This window comes from Lathyrus oleraceus, chromosome 3, assembly GCF_024323335.1.
Source record: "Lathyrus oleraceus cultivar Zhongwan6 chromosome 3, CAAS_Psat_ZW6_1.0, whole genome shotgun sequence".
NCBI lineage: Eukaryota > Viridiplantae > Streptophyta > Magnoliopsida > Fabales > Fabaceae > Lathyrus > Lathyrus oleraceus.
This window is the reverse complement of record NC_066581.1, coordinates 486,786,702-486,813,408: the sequence shown is the minus strand read 5'-3', so window position 1 is coordinate 486,813,408 and position 26,707 is coordinate 486,786,702. Positions and strand designations below refer to the sequence as shown.

Below are 26,707 nucleotides of genomic sequence, written 5' to 3'. Positions count from 1 at the left end.
GGTCTCTGGTTCAAGTCCAGGATGGCCCAGCTGCACCAAGGAAAAGACTAAAAGACAGATTTGACTCCTTCATGCATGCTCCAACTTGGCTCGGGGGGATATAGCTCAGTTGGTAGAGCTCCTCTCTTGCAATTGGGTCGTTACGATTACGGTTTGGATGTCTAATTGTCTAGGCGATAATGATAGTATCTTGTACCTAAACTGGTTGATCACTTTTTCTAAGTAATGGGAAAGAGGACCGAAACATGCCACTGAAAGACTCTATTGAGACAAAGATGGGTTATCCATAGAGGAGGTAGGATGGGAAGTTGGTCAGATCTAGTATGGATCATACATGGATGGTAGTTAGAGTCGGTGGCTCTCTTAGGGTTTCCTCATCTGAAATCCTGGGGAAAAGGATCAAGTTGGCCCTTGTAAACAGCTTGATGTAATATCTCCCTTAAACCCCTTGAGTGAAATGCGGGAAAACAAAAGGAAAGAAAATTCATGGACCGACCTCATCGTCTCCACCCCGTAGGAACTATGAGATCACCCCCAAGGACACCTTTGGCATCCAAGGGTTCGGACCGACCATAAAACCCTGTTCAACCTGAAAATGCCTTAGTTCTTTGTTCTTAGGTTGAACAGTTAAGGGTCGGAGAAGTGTAATTACTCATTCTTAACTTAAAACCTACATTCTTAAGAGCAAAGAGTCGGGCAGATAAAGAGGGGGGAGAATCTTTTCGTTCTCGGTTCTCCTGTAGTTGGATCTTCCGGAACCACAAGAATCCTTGTTTGTATAGGATTCCAACTCAGCACCCTTTTATATTTTTAGAAGAGTTGCTCTTTGGAGAGCACAGTATGATGAAAGATGTAGGTTGTGTTTTGAGGATTATTGCCTATAGTTGGCCTCTATGGTAGAATCAGTTGGGGCTTGAGAGGTGGTGATTTACCTTGTGGCGAATGTCAGCGATTCGAGTCTACTTATCTCCAACTGGTTCATTTTTTTTTGTTTTAGCTATGTTATGATTTATTATTTATGGACGTTGATAAGATCCTTCCATCTAGAAGCACCTTAGGATGGCATAGAGTTGAAGGGCGAGGTTCAAACGAGGAAAGGCTTATGGTGGATACCTAGGCACCCAGAGACGAGGAAGGGCGTAGTAAGTGACAAAATGCTTCGGGGAGATAAAAATAAGCATATATCTGAGGATTCCCAATAGGTCAACCTTTCGAACTGCTGTTGAATTCACGAGTAGGCAACAAACAACCTGGCGAACTGAAACATCTTAGTAGACAGAGGAAAAGAAAGAAAAAGCGATTCCCGTAGCAACAGCGAGCGAAATGGGAGCAACCTAAACCGTGAAAACGGGATTGTGGGAGAGAAATACAAGAGTCGTGCTGCTAGGCGAAGCAGTCAAATGTTTCACCCTATATGGTGAAAGTCCAGTAGCCGAAAGCATCACTAGCTTATGCTCTGACCCGAGTAACATGGGGCACGTGAAATCCCGTGTGAATCAGCAAGGACCACCTTGCAAGGTTAAATACTCATGGGTGACCGATAGTAAAGTAGTGTCATGAGGGAAAGGTGAAAAGAATCCCTGGCGGGGAGTGAAACAGAACATGAAATCGTAAGCTCCTAAGCTGTGGGAGGAGCTAGGGATTTGACCGCGTGGTTGTTGAAGAATGAGCCGACGACTCATAGGCAGTGGCTTGGTTAAGGGAAACCACCGAAGACGTAGCGAAAGCAAATCTTCATAGGGCTATTGGCACTACTTATGGACCCGACCCTGGGTGATCTATCCATGACCACGATGAAGTTTAGGTGAAACTAAGTGGATGCCTGAACTGACTGATGTTGAAAAATCAGTGGATGAGTTATGGTTAGCAGGGAAATGTCAATTGAACCCAGAGCTAGCTGATTCTCCCTGAAATGCATTGAGGCACAACAGTTAACTGGACATATATGGGTAAAGCACTGTTTCAGCGCAGGCCACGGGAGCGGTACAAAATCGAGGCAAACTATGAATACTAGATATAACCCCGACGGGTCAAGGTCGGTCAGTGAGACGATGGGGGATAAGCTTCATCGTCGAGAGGGAAACAACCCAAACCACCAGCTAAGGCACCTAAGTGATCGCTCAATGATAAAGTAGGTAGGAGTGCAGATACATCCAGGAGGTTTTCCTAAAAGCAGCCACCCTTCCAAGAGTGCGTAATAGCTCACTGATCGAGCGCTCTTGCACCGAAGATGAACGGGGCTAAGCGATTTTCCGAAGTTGTGGGATGTAAAAATGAATCGGTAGGGGAGTGTTCCACCTTAGAAAGAAGTACTCGCGCGAGCAAGGTTGGACGAAGCGGAAGTGGGAATGTCAGCTTGAGTAACGAAAACATTGGTGAGAATCTAATGCCCCAAAAACCTAAGGATTCCTCCACAAGGTTTGTCCATGGAGGGTAAGTCAGGACCTAAGATCAGGCCGAAAGGAGTAGTCGATGGGTAACATGTTAATATTCTTGTACTACCCCTTGTTGGTCCCGAGGGACGGAGGAGGGTAGGTTAGTCGAAAGATGGTTTTCGATTCAAGAACAAAAGATGACTCCTTGTTTTTTCTAGGGTAAGTAAGGGGTAGAGAAAATTCCTCGATCCAAAATTCGAGTACAAGTATGAGGCACACACTTTAGCGCTAAAGTAATTGATACCATACTCCCGGGAAAAGTTCGAACAACCTACAACAAGAGGGTACATGTACCGGAAACTGACACAGGAGGGTAGGTAGATAATACCTAGGGGCGCGAGTCAACTCTCTCTAAGGAACTCGGCAAAATAGCCTTGTAACATCAGGAAAAGGGATGCCTCCTCACAAAGGGGGTCGTAGTGACTAGGCTCGGGCGACTGTTTACCAAAAACACATGTCTCCACAAATTCGTAAGACCATGTATAGGGGTTAATGCATGTCTAGTGCCGGAAGGTTAAGGAAGTTGGTGACTTGATGAAAGGGAAACAAGAGACCGAAGCCTCAGTGAATGGAAACCATAACTATTACGGTCCTAAGGTAGCGAAATTCCTTGTCGGGTAAGTTCCGACCCACACGAAAGGTGTAACGATCTGGGCATTGTCTCGGAGAGAGACTCGGTGAAATAGACATGTCTGTGAATATGCGGACTACCTGCACCTGGACAGAAAGACCCTATGAAGCTTCACTATTCCTTAGGATTGGCTTTAGGCTATTCCTGTGTAGCTTAGGTGGAAGGCAAAGAAGGCCCCCTTCCAAGGGGATCGAGCCATTAGTGAGATACCACTCTAGAATAGCTAGAATTCTAATCTTGTGCCAAGACAAACCAAGGGACAGTCTCAGGTAGACAATTTCTATGAGGCGTAGGCCTCCCAAAAGGTAATGGAGGCATGCAAAGGTTTCCTCGGGCCATACGAAGATTGGCCCTCGAGTGCAAACGTAAAAGGGAGCTTGACTGCAAGACCCACCTGTCGAGTAGGGATGAAAGTCGGCCTTAGTGATCCGACAGTTCCGAGTGGAAGGGTCGTCACTCAACGGATAAAAGTTACTCTAGGGATAACAGACCAATCTTCCCCAAGAGATCACATCTACGAGAAGGTTTGGTGCCTCGATGTCGGCTCTTCGCCACCTGAAGTTGTAGTAGGTTCCAAGGGTTAGGTTGTTCAGCCATTAATGCGGTATGTGAGTTGGGTTCAGAATATAATGAGGCAGTTCGGTCCATATCTAGTGTGGGCGTTAGACCATTGAGAAGACCTTTCCCTAGTACGAGAGGACTGGGATGGACGCACCTCTGGTGTTCCAATTATCGTGCCAATGGTAAACGCTGGGTAGCCAAGTGCAGAACAGATAACTGCTGAAAGCATCTAAGTAGTAAGCCCACCCTAAGATGAGTGATCTCCTATTCCAACTTCCCTAGAGTCTCCCTGGAGGGCATAGAATCTTCCCCTACGGGGGTGGAGCAAAAGAAGTTTTTAGAATTGAAGGTCACGGCGAGAAAAGTCGTTTTTCATTAACGATAGGTGTCAAGTGGAAGTACAATAATGTATGCAGCTGAGGCATTCTAACAGACCGATAGACTTGAACCTTGTTCCTACATGACCTGGTCAATTCGATCAGGAACTCTTCATCTATTTTTATTGTTCAACTATTTGATAACATGAAAAAACCAAAACCTCTGTCCCCACCCCTTAAATAGATAGGAATGGAAGGGTGGAGGCCTTTGGTGTCCTCTCTAGTCAAGAATTAAGACCTCATGCTCACAATGAAAAGTAAATATATTTTTATCTCATGTATTTCTTTCGTTATGGTTCGATATTCTGGTGTCCTAGGCATAGAGGAACCACACCATTCCATCCCGAACTTGGTGGTTAAACTCTACTACAGTGACGATAGTATAGGGGAGGCCCTACAGAAAAATAGCTCGGTGCCAGGATGATAAAAAGCTTAACATTTTTCATTCTTATTCACTTTTTCAATAGCAAAAGAAAATAAGAATGAAAAGGTCATCTTATTCTAAACCCCCATTATCAAATCTATCCCACTTCACACCTCAGAACGCAAAATCCTTATTCTATTTGTATTCTTATAGGAGAGAGGCGCTTTCACATATTCTTAACCAAAAATAGATAGGAAGAGTAAATGTTTCTTATAGGGTACTTCGGGGAACAAATCTAGTAGAGACAAGGTGGGGCCTGTAGCTCAAAGGATTAGAGCACGTGGCTACGAACCACGGTGTCGGGGGTTCGAATCCCTCCTCGCCCACAACCGGCTAAAAGAGGAAGGACCTCAGGGATAAGAAAATAAACTATGATTGAGGTTGAAAGAAAATAGTCTTACATTTTTTATTTCTTATAAATACTATATTTATATATAGTATAAATAATAGATTAGCCTCAGACTGTAGAACAAAGGAATATCCTTAATCTACACATAGGTATTGTATTAACTAGGAGTCCCCAATATAGTAGAATATAGGATTTGAACCTACGACCAATCGGTTAACAGCCGTCCTCTCTACCACTGAGCTACTAGGGAACAACGAAAAATTCTATCCCATCTATATTATCATATAATAAGATATCTAATAATATCTTACACTATATATTTGTAATATATTTCATAAGATAGATATCATATTCATAGAATATGATTGATGCCTTGATGGTGAAATGCTAGACACGTGAGACTCAAAAACTCGTGCTAAACAGCGTGGAGTTTCGAGTCCTCTTCAAGGCATAATATTGAGATCTATTATTGAATTGGAATAAGTTCGCCAACAGATCATGAAGTTTTGGTGATCTTATCTATCTAATCAAATGAATGGAGAGTCCATTTTGAAATCTATATCTTTCTATTTGAAATAGACAATTTTCTATTAATATTCGTTTCTATTAAGAATTCTTAATATATAGATATATATTATATATATAGAAGATATAGATTATTATTCTATATTCATAAAATAATATGAAATTCAGAAAATAAAAGGAATATTTTAATATTCAAGTTTTTAGTTTTACTATATATCTATATATCATATTAAGTATCAGATATAAGCTTTTTCCAATAGAAGGAATTTAACCCCTCCCATTAATAATTGTTTAGTTTTCTTTATAATTCGGGGGGAGGGGTCATTTCATTTTTTGATCCAGAATGAATAGTTTCAAGAGATTAGAAAATTCAGAATACCCACTAGAAATACTAATCAAATCCATAATGATGTACCAAAAAAGACAGCGTTTTTATTACTTGACCAACCATCAGGAGAAGCAAATACAACAAGTACACTAATTAATAAAATGGATGAAGTAACAATTAATGCAAAAACAACTAATTGAAACGCAGTAGTCATGTTTATAATCCTCTAATTTACCAACAAAAGAACTATACCATTTGATCCCCAAACCCTTTATTGACCCCTTCCAAAAAGAAATAAAAAATAAATTCTCCTTATGGAAGGTTTTATCACGAATTCATTGATTTTAGATGACACTCCTTATTGAGGCATGGATCGAGGGATAGTTTTTTTTATTTCACAAAAGAGCATGTTGGATCATGCATATATAATATATACGGATAAAGAACTAGACCAATAGATTCACACTGGATATCTTTATCATAGAGATATATCTTTATCATAGAGAAAAGGGTATTAATTTGTATGGTCATGTTCTCTTAAGTGGAATAAAGATAAAATAGAAATTATCTTTCAGAGAGATGGCTGAATGGTTGATACCTCTGATCTTGAAAACTGGTATAGTTCGAAACAAAGAACTATCGAGGGTTTGAATCCCCCTCTCTCCTTTTTCTTGGCAAATTGGTTTTTTTTATTGATTTTGGTTGACTCAGTTTTTTCGGGCTCGGCTAAGTGGTGATATAGCCGAGCCCAAAAAAATATTAGATATAAATGAATTGAAAAACAAAACCTTTTTTCAATATGATCTCCACAACTCAAACCAATATGTATACTAAAACCAAAGTGATTCTTACGTCAAGCATGGGATTTCATGTCTCAATTAAGAGGAGTCATGGAAAGAACAGGCTCAAAATCTCTATCAATTCCTTTTTCAAATACTGCTGCAGCTGCGCGAGCTCTTCCCGCATTCCATAAATGACCTACGAATAGGAAGAATCCTAGAACAAAATGAGAAGTATCTAACCAACTTCTAGGAGAGACATAATTGACTTCATTAATCTCTTTAGCTACGCCACCCACGGAATTTAAAGAACCTAAAGGAGCATGAGTCATATATTCCGCGAAATAACGTTCTTGCCAAGGTTGTATATCTTTTTTCAGTCTACTCAAGTCCAAACCATTAGGACCTCTTAGAGGTTCTAACTAGGGAGCACACAGATCCCAAAAATGCATAATTTCTCCTCCAAAAATGATTTCTCCGGTCGAAGAACGCATTAGATATTTACCTAAACCGGTAGGCCCTTGAGCATAGCCTACATTAGCTCTAAGACGTTGGTCTCTAACTAGAAAATTAAATGCTTGAGCTTGAGAAGCAGTATTATTAATCCCGTTGCAGCTGCCACTGCAGTTTTCTTAATCTACCTAATTGGTCAAGGAAGCTTTTCAGATGGTATGCCTCTAGGAATCTCTGGTACTTTCAACTTTATGATTGTATTTCAGGCTGAGGATAATATTCTTATGCACCCATTTCACACGTTAGGTGTAACTGGTGTATTCGGAGGCTCCCTATTCAGTGTTATGCATGGTTCCTTGGTAACTTCTAGTTTGATCAGGGAAACCACAGAAAATGAATCTGCTAATGAAGGTTACAGATTCGGTCAAGAGGAAGAAACCTATAATATTGTAGCTACTCACGGTTATTTTGGCCGATTGATCTTCCAATATGCTAGTTTCAACAATTTTCGCTCTTTACATTTCTTTCTACCTGCTTGGCCTGTAGTAGGTATCTGGTTTACCGCGTTAGGTATCAACATTATGGCTTTCAATTTAAATGTTTTTAATTTTAACCAATCTGTAATTGATAGTCAAGGTCGTGTAATTAATACATGGGCTGATATTATTAATCGTGCTAACAGTATGGAAGTTATGCATGAACGTAATGCTCATAATTTCCCTCGAGACCTAGTTGCGGTTGAGGCTCCATCTATAAATGGATAATATTTTGGTTTAAAGATACGAGTTTTTGTAAAGGAGTAATATCAACATTGTGGATATTACTCCCTTACTTTTTGTTAGTATCCTTTTTCTGTATACATATATATACAGAAAAAGAAAAAGAATTCCCGTCGTTCTCTCCCCCCCCCCCCCCCCCCCCCCCCCCCCTCCATGAATCTCTTCAAACAAAAAAAAGAAAATAATTTATACTCCTATTGCAGCCAACTTATCAAATACCAACTCCATTTGGAATTCCATCAATTACCTGTCTATCAAAAAAAGAATTGAATTTAGCTAACTTTCTTACACTCGCAATTAAAGATACTTCAAAAAAAAACATCTATAGAACCACGATTATATGACCAATCATATACAATATTGATTATTTTATCAGCAATAATTTTTTTAGGAACACTTTTTTGAAAAAATTTAAATAATTTCAAATTTTGTAAAGAAGAAAAAATAGGTTTATAGAAAAAATACGCTATAACTATTCCGAAAAATGCTATACTCGCCGAAAAAGTTGAATTTATAAAAAATTCATACCAATCCACAGAATTCTTTGAATTTTGATGTAAAAGATCTATAGACGGAATTAACAATTTAGATAATATATCCAAATCTATTCCTACTTGGTTGAAAGAAATTCCAATGGACCTAACGAAGAAAGTAAATAGTACTAATACAAACATAGAAAATATCATAGTATTTTCTAATTCACGAGGATAAAAAAAGGAATGTTTTTAGTACCAAAATGGGTACTATAAAAAAAAAGATGTCTTACGCTTTTGACATTTCGATTTCTTCTATGTGAATATGTCCTCTCCCGAAAAAAAGAAGTCATTTCATTATTATTCATTGTTAATAAAGCTAATAAATGAATTTTCTTTTTTAATATTTTTTTTTCTTCTTTGCCCCATTAAGATATTGAATAGAATGAACTATTTTTCTTTCCATTAAAATTTTGAAAATGAACATTTAAATATCCTTCAAAAACAAGTAAATAAATTTGAAACATATAAAATGTTGTTAATCCTACGGTGGAACAAGCTATTATTGCGAAAATTGGTGAATACAACCAACGATCATTAAGAATCTCATCCTTGGACCAAATACAAGCAAAAGGTGGGATACCACAAAGAGAAAGTGTACCTATTAAAAAAGTCGTTTTGTAATTGGCGTGTGTTTTGTTAAACCACACATAAAAACCATATTTTTCCTTTGATAGGGAGAATATCCAACAATAGCTTCCATTGAATGAATAATGGATCCAGATCCTAAAAACAATAATGCTTTTGAATAAACATGAGTAATCAAATGAAATAAAGTGGCGCGATAAGAGCCCATACCTAAAGCTAACATCATATAACCCAATTAAGACATTGTAGAATATGCTAAATTTTTCTTAATATTTTTTTGAGCAATAGCTAAAGTAACTCCTAATACTACTTTATTATACCTATCAAAGCTATTCCAGTCATTATGGAGGGTATAACTATGAAAAGAGGAAGAAGTCGAGCTACAAGAAAAATTCTCGCTGCTACCATAGTCGCGGCATGTATAAGAACAGAAATAGGAGTATGACATTCCATAGCATCTGGTAACCATACATGAAGAGGGAATTGGGCAGATTTTGCAACTGATCCGCAAAATAACAAAAGGGCACACAAAGTAACAAAAATAATATTCACCTGATTCTTATAAATTAAGTTATTGAATATTTGAAATAAATCCCTAAATTCCAAACTACCGGTTATCCAATAAAAACCTAAAATTCCTAATAATAAACCAAAGTCCCATATACGGTTCGTTACAAATGCTTTTTGACAAGCATTTGCCGCAATAGGATGTATGAACCAAAAACCTATTAATATTTAATAGATAAGAACACATTCCAACCGATTCCCAAAAAATATAAACGTGTATCAAATTTGAACTAGTAACTAATCCTAACATTGAAGTATTAAAAAAACTCATATAATTAAAAAGTCTCAAATAGCCTTGATCATTAGCCATATAACTATCACTATAAATGAGAACTAGAATACCCATAGTAGTGATTAATATTGACATAATAGAAGTAAGTGAATTGATAAAGTAGTCAAACTCTAAATAAAAATCATTATTTATAGTCCAAGACCATACATATTGATAGGTAGAACTATTCTCGATTTGATGAATAGATAAATCGATGGAAAAAATTATAACTATAATTAACAATAAAATACTAGGAAAAGCCCACATACGACAAATTTTTTTGTTGCCGTGGGAAAAAATAGAGGTCCTACCCCTATTAAAATAGGAACTGGAAGAGGGATGAAAGGTATGATCCATGAAGATTGATGTGTATATTCCATACCAAAAAAAAAATAAAGAATAAAAAATATTTAGATTCTTGATGAATTTTGTTTCTTATTCATTTGTTTTATCTCTTTTGTAAAGGAGTACAGTTAATAAAAAAGTGGATATAGAAATAGAATTGGATATTCTTAATTGTTCTTAATCTTTGCACAATGGTCCCAATATTGAAAAGTACAAAGTGAAAACCGACCAATAAAAAAACCTTTTAAGTACAATAGTTGCACCAAATGTTATTTTTATCCAAGGCTTTGCGACTTCGGGTCTTTTAACCAATATACATCAATCCGTAATATTAGTACCCGCTCTACAATCCTATTGGCTAATGATGCACGTAAGTATGATGATATTGGGCTATTCAACTCTTGTATGTGGATCATTATTATCTGTGGCTATTTTAGTCATTACGTTTTAAGAAGTCATCCAAATTCTTTCTTTTAGCAAGAATTTGGATTCTTTAAAAAAAAAAGTTGATTTTGTTGAAATCAACATGGCATACTATATTTTATTTTAAATTAAAAGAATCATAAGTCCTATAATGAATTCAATTCCCTATTTCTATTCTGAGTATTCATAACTTTTTTATTTTCATATTTTATATATATATATATATATATATATATATATATATATATATATAGAGAGAGAGAGAGAGAGAGAGAGAGAGAGAGATTTTCAACTTTAGAGCATATATTAACTCATATATCGTTTTCCCTTATATTGATTGTTATTTCAATTCATTTGATAATCTTATTAGTCAATGAAATTGTAGGATTATATGATTTATCCAAAAAAACCATGATAATAACTTTTTTATGTGTAACGGGATTATTAATTACTCGTTGATTTTTTTCGGGACATTTGCCATTTAGTGATTTATATGAATCCCTAATCTTTCTTTTATGGGGTTTTTCCATTTTTCATATAGTTCCTTTTAAAAAAAAGGATAAAAACCTTTTAAGTACAATAATTGCACCAAATGTTATTCTTACCCAAGGCTTTGCGACTTCGGGTCTTTTAACCAAAATACATCAATCCGTAATATTAGTACCCGCTCTATAATCCCATTGACTAATGATGCACATAAGTATCATGATACTGGGCTATTCAGCTCTTTTATGTGGATCATTATTATCCGTGGCTATTTTAGTCATTACGTTTTAAGAAGTCATCCAAATTCTTTCTTTTAGCAAGAATTTGGATTCTTTAAAAAAAGTTGATTTTGTTGAAATCAATACATGAATAGGAATGAAAGAAACAATGTTTTACGAAGAACTTCTTTTTCTTCTAAAAATTATTACAGGTGTCAATTTATTCAACAATTGGATCGTTGGTGTTATCGTATTATTAGTCTGGATTTTCTCTTTTTAACGGTAGGTATTCTTTCAGGAACAGTATGGGCTAACGAGGCATGGAGTTCCTATTAGAATTGGGATCCAAAGAAAACTTGGGCCTTTATTACTTGGACCATATTCGCGGTTTATTTACATACTAGAAAAAATAAAAAATTAGAAGGTATAAATTCTTCAATAGTGGCCTCGATAGGATTTCTTATAATTTGGATATGTTATTTTGGGATCAATCTATTAGGAATAGGACTATATAGTTATGGTTCATTTACATATAATTGACTAAAAGAATCTGAGAAAGCAAAATATGGAAAGCATATAAATATATACTTTCCATAAATCATCGAGAACCCTTTCAATCAAGTAATGTAATAATTCAAGGGGTTCTCACAAACAACAAACATATTCAATTATAATTTCAATTTTTTAAGTGAATCTAAAATCTAACGGAAAAATATATTTTTTATCTTTTTGATTCATTTATTCACAAAAATCATCATTAATAATATAAAAATAGAATAGTTAATGATATAAACTTCAATAATTCATCATTTTTAAATTTAGTAGTATTTGAATTGAGACGAAGTTCTGACCATGTGTCCGAGAAACAAGAGCGGTTGGATCTGTATCAATGGAATCTCATCACTCATACATAACAAATTGGTGTGGTATATTCAACTTATATTATAATATATGAACAGTAAAAAAACTAGTATTCTTATTGAGACTAGAACTCATAGGGAAGAAAGAATAAAATAGATTTATGAATGGATCCAAATATGCAGTATTTACAGAAAAAAGTATTCGGTTATGGGGAAATAATCAATATACTTTTGATGTTGAATAAGGATCAACTAGGACAGAAATCAAACATTGGATGAAACTCTTCTTTGGTGTCAAGGTAATAGCTATGAATAGTCATCGACTCCCAAGAAAGAGTAGAAGAAGAAGAATGTGACCTATTATGATATTACTTTTGGATATTTCTGAATTGAATCAAAAATGGATATCTGAATTCTCGGAAAAAATTGACAGAGACATTATTATTAGGGTGAATAAGGAAGTAGGGGAAACATATCTTGTAGTATTATTCTGGGATGAAGATTAAATTCATCAACAATGTGTGATCATTACGCTTCAACCGTGTTATTCTATTCCACCTCTTAGAAAGAAAAGAAATTTAATAAAAATACATTTAATAACATAACATGGTGATACATTTATCAAAAACTTCTAGCCCGAGCACACGCAATGGAGCCGTAAATAGTCAAGTGAAATCCAATTCACGAAATCGTTTGATTTCTGGACAACATCATTATGGTAAAAGGCGTAATGCCATATGAATCATTACCGCGGGGCATAGAGGGGGAGGTCATAAGCGTCTATACCGTAAAATTGATTTTAGACGCAATGAAAAAGGCATATATGGTAGAATCATAACTATAGAATATGACCCTAATCGAAATGCACACATTTGTCTCATACACTATGGGGATGGTGAGAAAAGATATATTTTACACCCCAAAGGGGCTATAATTGGAGATACCATTGTTTATGGTACATAAATTCCTATAAAAATGGTAAATACCCTACCTTTTAGTGCGGTTTGAACTATTGATTTACATAATTGAAAGTAACCAATTAGGTTTATAGCGAAACCTAGAAATCAATCACTGGTCCAATTGGAGTAGATAGACTTCAATAGAAAACTAAAGAATAACGGAAGCAAGTGATTGAGTTTAGTAGTTCCTAATATACAATTATTGACCCTAGAGATATAGTAATATGGAGAAGACAAAATTGTTTCAAGCACCGACAGAACACGAAGCGCTCCTCGTTTCAAATAACGGGAAGACAAGGATTATTCACATTTCATTTGATGGTCAAAGGCAAATTGAAAGCGAAGCAGTGGTAATTCTAAGGATTCCCCCGCGAAAAAATACAAATGTCTCCTATGTTACTTGTACTAGGTGTAAGTAGCAACGTAATTTCATAGAGTCATTCAGTTTGAATGCTACATGAAGAACATAAGTCAGGTGAAGGAACGGAACAGAAAGACATAGGATGTAGAAGATCATAACATGAGTCATTCAGAAGATTTTGATTCGTAGATTATATATCCACTCATGTGGTATGGTACTTCGTTATGTCATATATAATCTACGAAATAAACGATATATAAGATGCATATGTATAGATATTATAATCTACATTCAGAAAGCTGAATGCTTTGGAAGAAGCTTGTACAGTTTGGGAAAGGGTTTTAATTGATGAAAAAGAATAATCTACTTCAACCGATATGCCGTTAGGCACGACCATACATAACATAGAAATAACACTTTGAAAGGGTGGACAATTAGCTAGAGCAGCGGGTGCTGTAGCGAAACTGATTGCAAAAGAGGGTAGATCAGGAACATTAAAATTACCTTCTAGAGAGGTCCGTTTGTGTTGGTGTAAGCCCTAGAGGTCAATACTTTTGGTACTTGTATCGAATTATTTATTAATAATAAAAGGCTTTTTATTTATTATGTTTGTTTAATAAAGTTCCTAAAATAGATAGTTCGTTTAATGTATCAAGTGTGACATAATCATGAGATCCCACTAAACATAAGGACACTATTCTTAAAGTATTCATAGTCGAGCTTTGTTGTAAAGTGGGATAACATTAAAGCATTAAGACTATTATGTATATAGACTGATGATCACATCTCATGGATCATGGATAAGGAGTTATCTAGTCTTAAACATAGGTATGAATATTAGGAGTAATATTTGTACTGGATTGACCCGCTATGAGAATACCATATAGAATATTATGCAAAGTGTCATAAGTTATTCTCATGGTGATAGTGGTGTATACCACTCTTCGACCTGAAACCACTATGGACCCTAGATGTAGAGTCGAATGTTGTATTACTGATCAAACATTATCCGTAACTGGATGACCATAAAGATAGTTGATGGGTACTCTACGAAGCATGCTGAGGGACATGAGTGACCTAGATGGAATTTTCCCATCCTGCATAACAGGATAAATGTCTACGGCCCAATATTGAACTGGACAAGGATGACACGGTCTATGCCTTGTGTTCAGTATAGATATAGGGGTAAAAGGGTAATTAAACACATAAGTATTATCACAAAAGGATTTGTCATATCACATGACATTTTCGTGTCTTGGGTAGCAGTGATGTGTTGCTAGATACCGCTTATTATTTATTATATTAAATACGTGATTTAATATAATTGCTAATGTCGCGAAAACCTACAGGGTCACACATACAAAAGGACGGATTGATGAGAGATAGAGTAAATAAGGAACACCGTAAGGTACGGTGCACTTAAGTGAATTATAGAACATCGTAAGGTGTGGTGTATTTAAGTAGAATACGAAATATAGTAAGGTACCACACGCTTAAGTGATTTTGGCATATCGTAAGATATGGGCCACATACACTTAAGTGGGATTTTTAGCTTGCAGCCCACACAAGTGGTTCTATAAATAGAACCCTTATGCAGAAGCATTTGTACAGTTGAAATTTTATTTCTCCCTCTCTCTCACTCAAAGCCTTCATTCGTAGTAGCTAGCACTGAGATTAAAGGGATAAGTTTGTGTGGACTGAATAGAGGTGTTGTCACCATTCAACGTTCGTGATCACTCATTCGATCTGCATCAAGGGTTTCAATCGCCATAAGAGGTAACGATTCTATCACTGATCATGCCCATTCGTAAGGATCACTAAAGGAGAATTTTTTTTAATTTCCACTGCATTTTGGATCTCAATTCTCGTTCAATTTGATATCAAAAAACTGTTAAGCAACAATCGGACAAGTAGGGAATGTTGGGGTAAACCAGAAAACTTTGGGCAGAGTCAGAGCTAAACGTTGGCGAGGCAAGCGTCCTGTAGTAAGAGGGATAGTTATGAACCCTGTAGACCATCCACATGGGGGTGGTGAAGGGAGGGCGCCAATTGGTATAAAAAAACCTCAACTCCTTGGGGTTATCCTGCATTTGGAAGAAGAACTAGAAAAAGAAAAAAATATAGTGATAATTTGATTCTTCGTCGCTGTAGTAAATAGTCAGTGGAGCGTAGAGAAAATAGAATTTGTTTCTTCGTCTTTACAAAAGAAAAGAGCAATTTACTATGACATTATATGATTTTATTTTTTTAGAGATTCTATATTTGATTTTAAAAAATTTGAAATATAAAATATAAGAGAAAAAATGCACTTTTTACAAATTATAAAAGGAATAATTAACAATTATGACACGTTCACAAAAAAAAAATTAGTGAATCATTTATTAAGAAAAACAAAGAAGCTTAACACAAAAGGAAAAGGCAATAATAAAAACTTGGTCCAGAAAATCTACCATTATACTTGTAATGATTGGGCATACCATTGCTATCCATAATGGAAAAGAGCATTTACCTATTTATTTAATAGATCAAATGGTAGGCCACAAATTGGGAGAATTTTCACCTACTCTAAACTTCGGAGGATTTGCGAAAAATGATAATAAATATCGTCGTTAAGATTTCTATTAACCTATCACATTCATTTGAAGTTACAAAATTAATATTCAAAAAAAATCAATCGGAGGATACAAAATAAATATATTGTGCTTAAGATTTATATTTACCTACCGTTACCATTCATTGAGTCGTTGATTTGGTGGTTCTCAATCAACAACATGAGTGTTGACCTATATTTCCTTAATATTTATTTGACGCTACAATTAGTATTCATCACTAATAATGATTAATTAAGAAATTTATCAATTTGTGTCGAGTCACAACACAAACAAAGCGTGAATGGTAATTAATATTAATAATATTCAAAGATTGAAAGATCGAATTATATTTTGTGGAGATGGGCATGTTATTCTATTTTTTTAATTGCTTTATTCTGCAGCAGAAAAAGAAAAAAGATATATAAAGATATAGATTAATAAATATATATATTATATATATATATATATATATATATATATATATATATATATATATATATATATATATATATATATATATATATATATATATATATATATATATATATATATATATATATATATATATATATATATATATATATATATAAAGTAGACAAATAAGACGTATCATTTGATATAGAGTGGTGAGGGGTTATGGAACAAAAAATACATCCGCTTGACTTCAGACTTGCTGCAACTCAAAGTTATGATTCTATTTGGTTTGAACAACCAATAATTTATTCCAAGAACATAAAAGAAGATAAAATGATCTGATATTGTATCGTGCATTATATACTAAATACAATAAATGGATCCTTGGAATTCGATGTTGATATCTCTGGCTATGGAATTTGAATAATAAAGATTAAAAAAAGAATCAATCGGATTAAAGTGATAATCTATATGTGACTTCCAAAATTATTAAAAGAAGAGGTTAAGGCTCAAAGAATCGAAGAATTAAAGACTTGTGTGCAAAAAAAAGTAAATTGTGTGAACCGAAAAATCAAGCTTGGAATTACAAAAATTTCAAATATTTATAGAGATCCTCATATTCTTGAACAATTTATAGCCCAACTATTACTGAATAGAATTTCGTTTCGTAAAGCAATGCAAAAAGGTATTGAATTAGTTGAACAGGCAGATACAAAAGGAGTTCAAATACAAATTGTGAAACCCCTGTCCGCTGACCGGGCAGCGGAACCCCTGGCTAGCTCTGCATAGTGTGATCGGTCGCCGAAATTTAATTTGGTTTATTTAATTAACAGAATTTAAATTAATAATAATAATGTGTTTATTATTATTGTCTTATGGTGATCGGTTATGGCCTTAGTTTTCCTTTATTTTGTTTTGGGATTTTAAAATACGACCTGCGTGTCGTGCCTCTCTTTTAATCTCTTAATGTAACTTCTTTTCTCATCTCACCCTCTCGTATGTAAAACGAGTTTATTTTATGTAATGTAATGTTATGAAGAAAGAGAAGAATACAATATCAAAGGAGGACAACCTTGAAGATCTTGCTTGGAAAAGCTTAGATCGTTATTATGTTAGCTTAGGTTCTCTCATTGGCTTGGGAGAATAATTGCGCTAGGGGCCATAACTGTTTCATTTTATATGTATGTTGATGCATGTGAAAGACGATTTATATGATAAATAAGCCAGTGAGATCATAATAATTGCAAATTCCTTCAAATTAAATATTAAGTTTATGTTTTCCAAGTTTTAGCACTCACCAAGACTAGTATCGAATAATGTAGGTTTCGCCTACGCGAGGTGCATATTCTATATTAATAAGGTGCGATGGGATAATTGTAATAACCAATTGCTAAAACAATGGGTAAAACTTAACTAAACAAATTATAATAAGATTATATATGTTTAGAAGCAATAGTTGGAAATGATCCATGTGATGGATTGGAATAAAGAGTTATTCACCCAACTTAAATATTCGAGAGTTGTATTAGATACAATTGGATGGAGTTCCTACCAAAATAACCTAGTTTTATGTAATCCGCCTACACGAACTTAAAACAAAGTGAAATGTGGGTCTCGACCCACTAGAAAATCTTCCAACGGGATTTTCCGAGTAAAATGGTGAGGGTCATTTGTTTTGAGTAAAATAGTGGGAGCATATTTAATTAAAGGCCTAATTAAATATGTTATTGATACTTACATTTTCATTATTTTCATGTAGATTACCATGACAACAAACACCTCTAACAACATTTTACGATCAATCCTTGATAAGGAAAAACTATCTGGGACAAATTTTATGGATTGACACCGAAATCTGAGGATTGTCCTCAAACATGATAGAAAGTTGTATGTCTTGGAGAAACCTGTTCCTGAAGAGGAACCTCCTAGGACTGCACCTAAGGCAGAAAGAGATGCTTATAAGAAGCATGTCGATGATTCCAACGGAACTGTTTGCCTCATGCTAGCTACCATGAACTCAGAGTTGCAAAAGCAACATGAGAACATGGCAACGTTCGATATAATCGAACACCTGAAGATGCTCTATCAAGAGTAGGAAATGCATGAAAGGTTTGAAGTTTCAAAAGCCTTTTTTCAAGGCAAGTTAGCTGAGGGAGCCCCTGTAGGTCCCCATGTGCTCAAGATGTTGGGTATGTGGAGAACCTTGAGAGGTTGGGTTTTCCCCTCGGAAAGGAACTTGCGACTAATTTGATCTTGCAATCGTTGCCAGATAGATTCAGTCAATTTGTCCTTAATTTCAATATGAATGATATGGACAAATCTCTTCCTGAACTGCTAGCCATGTTAAGAACTGCTGAGCAGAATTTGAAGTCAAAAGGGAAGTCCATTCTGATGATCAGAAATGGAAAGAGACAGAACAAAAGACTCACCAAGCAGGGTGATAAAGGGAAAGGCAAGGAAATTGTCAAACCCAAACCCACTGCTCCTACTTTGAATCCTAGTGGAGGCATAACAAAGGAAGGCACCTGCTTCCATTGCGGTAAGACCAGACACTGGAAGAGGAACTGCCCAAAGTACCTGGAAGATAAGAAGAATGGAGTAGAGACTTCAACTTCAGGTATTTTTGTTATTGAAATTAATTTATCTACTTCTGCATAATGGGTATTAGATACTTGATGCGGTTCTCAAATTTGTACTAATGTGCAGGGGCTAAAAAGGAGTAGAGATTTGGCAAAAGGTGAAGTTGACCTAAGAGTTGGCAATGGAGCAAAGGTTGCTGCTTTAGCCATAGGAAATTATGTATTGACTTTACCTAGTGGTTTAATGATTCAGTTAGAGAACTGTTATTATGTACCTGCAATTAGCAGGAATATTATTTCCGTTTCTTGTTTGGATAAGTTTGGTTTTTCATTTATAATAAAGAACAATTGTTGCTCCATTTATTTGAATGATATATTCTATGCTACTGCACAAATGAACAATGGATTATATGTCCTTGATCTTGAAATTCCTATTTATAACATTAATACTAAAAGGATAAAATCTAATGAGTTAAATCCAACTTACTTTTGGCATTGTCGATTAGGCCACATAAATGAGAAACGCATTTCCAAACTCCATAAAGATGGACTCTTGGACTCTTTTGATTATGAATCATATGAGACATGCAAATCTTGTTTAATTGGAAAGATGACAAAGTCTCCATTCATAAGAAAAGGTGAAAGAGCTAATGATCTTTTGGCTATCATACATACTGATGTATGTGGACCATTGAACATACCAGCCAGAGGAGGTTTTCAGTACTTCATCACATTTACTAATGATTTTAGTAGATATGGTTATGTGTATTTAATGAAACACAAATCAGAGTCCTTTGAAAAGTTCAAGGAATTCAAGAATGAAGTACAAAACCAAATAGGTAAGAATATTAAAACTCTTCGATCAGATCGAGGTGGTGAGTATTTAAGCCTAGAGTTTGATGACCATCTAAAAGAGTGTGGGATTCTATCCTAACTTACTCCTCCTGGAACACCTCAATGGAAGGTGTATCTGAGAGAAGAAATCGAACCTTGTTAGACATGGTCCGATCCATGATGAGTCACGCCGATCTTCCAAAGTCCTTTTGGGGACATGCACTATTGACAACAACTTACACACTTAACTGTGTTCCATCCAAAGAGGTTGAGAAGACACCATATGAGATATGGAGTGGTAAGAAACCACATATGTCTTACATGAAGATCTGGGGTTGCGAAGTTTATGTGAAACGACAAATTTCAACTAATCTTGAGCCTAAATCTGACAAATGCTTATTTGTGGGGTATCCTAAAGAAACAAGAGAGTATTACTTCTACAATCCTTCTGAGGCCAAAGTGTTTGTTGCTCGAATTGAAGTTTTCCTAGAAAGGGATTTTATTTCCAAAGGAATCAGTGGGAGGAAAGTAGAGCTTGAAGAAATTCAAGAATCACAAGGCATTGATACACCTATGGAGGAATTAGAGCAGGAAACACAAGTAGTTGTGGAAGAGAAACTTGCTCAAGTAGAACAAGACCAACGTAGGTCAAGCAGGATATGTCACCTTCCTGAGAGATATGGACATCTCATAAATAATCAAGGTGATGTATTACTCATGGATCAAGATGAGCTTGTGACCTACCAAGAGGCCATAACTGGTCCTGAGTCTGAGAAGTGGCTAGAAGCCATGAAATATGAAATGGATTCCATGTACACAAACCAGGTTTGGACCTTGGTGGAGCCTCCTGTATGAGTTAACCCTGTAGGATGCAAGTGGGTCTTTAAAAAGAAGACTGACATGGATGGTAAGGTACATACCTATAAGGCAAGACTGGTTGCAAAAGGATATAAACAAATTCATGGGGTTGACTATGATGAAACCTTTTCACCAGTTGCAATGCTTAAATCTGTTCGGATTTTACTTGCTATTGCTGCATATCATGATTTTGAAATATAGATGGATGTCAAAACTGCTTTCCTTAATGGGAATCTTCTTGAGGATGTGTACATGACACAATCTGAAGGATTTGACATACCAGAAGAAGCCCAAAAGATATGTAAGTTACAAAGATCACTCTATGGATTGAAGCAACCTTCCAGAAGCTGGAATCTTTGTTTTGATGAAACAGTAAAACAATATGGATTCATCAAGAATGAAGATGAGCCTTGTTTATACAAGAAGGTTAGTGGGAGCATGATCGTCTTCCTGGTATTATATGTAGATGACATATTACTCATTGGAAACGATGTCCCTACCCTACAACAAGTAAAGTCTTGGTTGGGGAAATGCTTTTCTATGAAGGACCTGGGTGAAGCAGCCTATATGTGAGGAATAAGGATCTATAGAGATAGATCATAAAAACTGTTTGGCCTAAGTCAGAGTATATACATAGACAAAGTGTTGAGATGCTTTAATATGCATGATTCCAAGAAAGGATTCATACCTATGCAACATGGCTTGTGTCTATCAAAAACACAATCCCCTTCAACTAAGGAAGAAAAGGATCGCATGAATAAGATTCCATATGCATCTGCAATAGGATCTATCATGTATGCCATGTTATGTACTCGATCAGATGTCTCGTATGCTTTAAGTGCAACGAGTAGGTACCAATATGATTCCTGTGATGCTCATTGGGTAGCTGTCAAGAATATCCTTAAGTATTTGAGAAGGACTAAGGACTCATTCTTGATATATGGAGGTCAGGAAGAGCTTGTTGTAATTGGATACATTGATGCTAGCTTCCATACAGATAAGGATGACTTTAGATCGCAATTTGGTTATGTGTTTTGCTTAAACGGTGGCGTTGTGAGCTGGAAAAGTTCAAAGCAAGATACAATTGCTGATTCTACTGCTGAAGCCGAGTATATTGTTGCCTCAAGTGCAACAAAGGAAGTTGTTTGGATCAAAAAGTTCATTAGTGAACTTGGCATAGTTCCTAGCATTGTGGATCCCATTGATCTCTATTATGATAAAAATGGTGCTATTGCACAAGCTAAGGAGCCTAGATCTCACAACGATCCAAACACATACTTAGGCGTTATCACCTCATTCGAGATATAATAGATAGAGGAGATGTGAAAATATGCAGAGTACCTACACTTGACAATATTACTGACCCGCTGAGAAAGCCTCTTGCGCAGCAGAAGCATGATGGCCATACTAGATCTATGGGCATTAGGGGTATGCCAGATTGGCTCTAGTGCTAGTGGGAGATTTTCGGTGTAAGCCCTATAGGCCAATACTTTTGGTACTTGTATCGAATTATTTATTAATAATAAAAGACTTTTTCTTTATTATGTTTGTTTAATAAAGTCCCCAGAATAGATAGTCCGTTTAATGTATCAAGTGTGACTTAATCATGAGTGTAACACCTCAAAATTTGCCCTCCTCTCTTGGGACTAGCATTAACATATTGCATACATTTTTAGATCATTAGGCATTGCATATTGCATATCATGTGGTTACATTGTGCAAGCCATTCTCCCAAGTCTTGATCAGAAGATGAGGAAGTCGAGTGCAAGCCTAGGGTTTATTGACTGATCATTGGCCATCTGAGGATTGGGCTGTGAATTAGGGTTTCATGATTCTCAATGGATATTGGTCTTCATCTTGATTGCAATGATACATCATCATCATCATGGTTGGATGTCATCAGGAGATTGAAGAAGATTCCTTGAGATTAGGGTTTTGACCACTGGTCAACCCTAATCAGTTGCATTGGGCCAATCAGGGCTTAATCAGGAGATGGGGTTTGTGATGGTTGTGGGGTTCATTATGTGATTATATTGTGCTTATTGAGGCTAGGGTTTCACCCTTGAGCCATTTCAGTTGGAGATTGGGACTCAGATTGATCTATGCATTGCCAGATTCATCTGTCAGTTGAAAAGTCAACTGTGGTCAACTGTACATGATCTGATGAATTTGGAGGTGGAAATGAGTTGGATACACTTCATTCATGTTGGAACAAGTGATATTTGACATGTCAAAGCTTAAGAATGGAGAAAATCAAGTCAGGACAAAAACTGCCAAAAATAGAAAGTGACTTGTAATGGAAGTTTCCAAAAATGGAAAGTTTTTGACCTCAAGACCACGTGTCCAAGGAAGCTTCAAATGAAAATTTGTTCAACATGAAAGTTGTAGATCTTGTTCTCACCTTTCCAAAAAGTCCAAGAACTTGAAAATCCCATGTATGGTTGGAAAATTATGGCTCAGTGAAATTCAAAAATGACCCGTAATCAGGAGGCCATAATTTCCGCATGGTTTGTCCAAATTGCAAGTTCTTTACATGCACAAACTCCATTTGACATGTACTTTCATGGTGCATAATTGGATTTTCTCAAAAATGGCCAATGCAAAAAGTCAATTTTCAATTGGACAGTTAAAATGGACCAAGGGCAAAATTGTCCAACTTGTGAAATAATTGGAATTTTTGAGTGGGAATTTTTGCTACACCTCATGAATGGCATTTAAAATATGTTGGAATCATCACTTCATGCATAGGCCTTGTAATTTGAGAATTGGTTTGAAAAATGAAATGGAAAAATTGGACATAAACCATCCACATGGTGATTTTGCAAATTACACAACCAATGAGAGTGGGACAAGTTTCAACAGCTCACACATGGCATTTGGAAGTTGTGTGAGCTGTCAAATAGGTGGCAATGAGCTGTCATTGGAAATTCCCATTTTGCCCTCGCTTGAAAAATTAGCACTTTCATTAACAATTCCAATTTGCATAATTACATGATTAAGCTTGGATTAGTGCATCATATATAATCTTAATCACATGCTAAGCATAACAGAAAATCACTTTTACCAAGATTGGATCTCAAACTTTCCAAATTCTCAAGTTTTCTCTCAAGAACATTGAACTTCAAATCCACAATTCTTCATCAAATCTCAACCAATTTTCGAGATTCTTTTTGCATTCATCTCCTCTCATCATCATCTCCAGCTGTTTGTGAAGATTGGACTGCAAGGAGTGTGGATTCTCGACTGTTCCAAGAAGCATCATCCATGGTGAATCGGAGCTTTGAGCATTAGGAGCAACATTGACCGGATCCAAGCATTCTACTCACCTTCCACAAGCCTCTAGTGCAACTGTTCGAGATCAAAGCACGCGAATATCATCCATAACAGTTCTGCATATCAGGTACACCAAAAATTCGACCATCACGACTTGATTTATTGTTATGTGCGTTTGGTAGTTCATGTCACGTAGAGTATGGTGATGGCTTTGGATTTGCAAATGGTAGACCGTAGGCTGCGCAATCTGGATTCGAATTTTTGTGACAAAACCCTAACCTCTTCGATTCGCATGATATAGGAATTGTTAGGTTACAATAGGTTGATATTCGTATTCCACGTGTTAGGACGGTTCTAACGGTTATCTATTCGCTCGTTTTGGTGATGATTTGAGAAATCCGTGTTCTTGCGTGTTCATGAGTTTGCTGGGTTGAAGATGATGAAGAACGATGTTTGATCTGAATTTCGTTTTGAATTTTTAAAAATAGTGTTTACCGCCCGCGCCATCTGTAATTACAAGAATGCCACTGAATATTCTATTTAATTTAAATAATTCATAAAAATTCATTAACACCTTAAAAAAATTCACCAAAAATCATAGAAAAATCAGAAAAATATGGAAATTGTTGTGTTGACTTTGTTGTTGAGTGTAGAATTTGTTTGACCTATTGGTCAAAGTTGTGCATGGCAAAAATATCATTTGACCTAGGCTTATTTCACATGTGTTCACATTTGATACATTTTACCATTTGGTTCATGAAATGCTCATAATGTAAAATAAATTCTTGAAAATTTTTGTGATGATTGTTGACTGGATGATGTTTATTTACATGTCAATTTCATGAGTTTTTGATGCCTGATCATTGAGTTATGAATTTTAGAACTTAGGTGTGACAATGTGTGTCACACCTCATGATGTCAATTTGCTGGATTTTTTTGAGTGACCTATACTTGTTGGATTAATGTGAAATTTTGCATGATGGTTGATTAACATGTTAGGATGCTATGTGAATTTTTGTGGAATTTTACATTGCATTTTCAAATTGATTGTGATTTTTCATCTCTGTTGGTCAAATATGCAAGTCCATGTGGTACATGTTTGTAATTTTGATGTGAAATGCTCATAGGGTATTGGATAATCATGAAATTTGGCATGCTTGTAATAGACACATTGTGTGACATCCCTGTTTTGGTCTCATCCATTTCTTTTTTGTTTTCATTGAGTTATGAATTTTTGAAGTGGATGTATGTGTTGATGTTGTGATTTGGAGCATATAATTGTGTCTGTTTTTGTTGATTTTCATTGACATGGTTCCATTTGCCCAATTAAGCTGAAATTTGGTGTGCCATACCTGGATTAGGTCCTGTTTAGATGTAATTTATTTGAGAATTTTTGAAGTTGTTTTGATGTGGATTTGAATGCAATAGTTCTGTTTGCATGTTTGGTGCTTCATTTGAACTAATTTGCCTTGTTTTGTGCATAACATGAGCATGATGAATGATATGGACATGAGACTAATGGTGTTTGCTCTCGTTTGACATTAATTTGACTTTGGTTGGTGAATACCTTGCTGTTTAGGAATTTTTCTTGCCTTTGGACCCTAGGCTTAGCCTAGTGGTCTTGTTGCTAATATTTGCTTGATTTTTCAGGATCAAAAGCATAATGCACATGGAGAATGAATCAAGTTAAAAGCAATTGATGTTGTTTGATGTTTGTACACTAACATAACATTGTTTTGTAGGTTGTGAAGTTTGGGATTAAGCTTTGAGCTTGCTTTGTTGTGCATTGATCTGTATAGATTAATTGGTTGATACTTGCTGTTTAGTTTTGTCTGTCTGAATACTAACTGTGTTTGACTGTTTCCAGGTACTTTTAGTTGCTCAGTTCCTTGTGAACTTTTGCTTTGCTTTGCTTAAGCAACTTGCATTGAGGTATAACTTCCTAACTTCATGTAGTCTGGAGACCCGGCTGTTACCGGGCCGGGCAAATAAATGTCTGAAGTCCTCCTTAAGAGGCGATGATTGTGATTGTTTAATTTTGTGCCTAAGCAGGTGAAAGTCCTTTAAATAAGGCAATTGGTGGAAGGTAGGGGTATGCAGTCTACCCCCCACTATTCAGTTGAGTCTTCTCCTTGCTCCCATTACATGGTTGTAGCATTGAGATCCAAGCCCAAGATCCTGTGCAGTGCACATTGTGTCAGAGTCTCTGAGTAGAGAAGGGTTCCCCCATTCTGGACCCATGCTCATTTGTCAGAAGCTCTCCCTGGTTAGGGATAAGAGCTGTGAGGTCTGATCCTCACTTCACCTCTCATCTGCTTCACCTTAGCCTCGTAATGGCAAGGTTAAGAGCAAACCCAGCCCGTACAGACGACTCGCTTCGGCAGTCAAACCTATTGTGTGAGCCGCTTGTTTGGTTATAGTGCGTGCTGTGTGGATATCTGTTTGAGATGCTTGTTCTCATTTGATGTATGCTTGAATTATGTTGTTTGCTTGTGTGCTTGCTTCTTTCCTGGTTAGGATAGGCTTGCTTATGCAAGTAGGATAGAAACCGAACTTAGGGACGACTTTGCATGACAACATCTAGGCTCGAGTCGTAGTCTCCCTAGTGTTGTGTCTCCTTCTGTTCTGGCTAGTAATTCAGTCCCTTTCAGGGGAACTACATCGCCCTGATCCTTGTTCCAGACAAGGTATGTAGGCAGGTGGTCGTGCGAGACCACTCCGGGCAACCTTTTTCTTTTTTGTGTGTGTTTACTTGTTATCTGATCGCGTGTTTTGGTTCGGATGCCGACGTAAGCCCAGTGATTGGCAGTCGGGCTCCACGTTTGCCGTTTTGAGCGTGTTTTGGTTCGGATGCCGACGTAAGCCCAGTGATTGGCAGTCGGGCTCCACGTTTGCCGTTTTGAGCG

General features: G+C 36.2%; 1 protein-coding gene and 3 pseudogenes across 1 annotated transcript; 2 read left to right on the top strand and 2 right to left on the bottom strand.

The window, feature by feature from the left end:
- Window positions 1-6,450: 6,450 nt before the first annotated feature.
- On the bottom strand, window positions 6,451-7,011 carry LOC127131786 (photosystem II CP43 reaction center protein-like; annotated as a pseudogene).
- Window positions 7,012-7,014: 3 nt separating this feature from the next.
- On the top strand, window positions 7,015-7,626 carry LOC127131785 (photosystem II protein D1; the record flags this gene model as incomplete). The annotated part of the gene is made up of 1 exon (XM_051060691.1): window positions 7,015-7,626. A coding segment is annotated over one exon (612 nt), but the record flags the coding sequence as incomplete, so codon positions are not given.
- Window positions 7,627-8,612: 986 nt separating this feature from the next.
- LOC127129456 (NAD(P)H-quinone oxidoreductase subunit 5, chloroplastic-like) lies at window positions 8,613-9,215 on the bottom strand (annotated as a pseudogene).
- Window positions 9,216-12,538: 3,323 nt separating this feature from the next.
- LOC127128313 (50S ribosomal protein L2, chloroplastic-like) overlaps window positions 12,539-26,707 on the top strand; it is a 29,461-nt pseudogene continuing 15,292 nt past the window's right edge.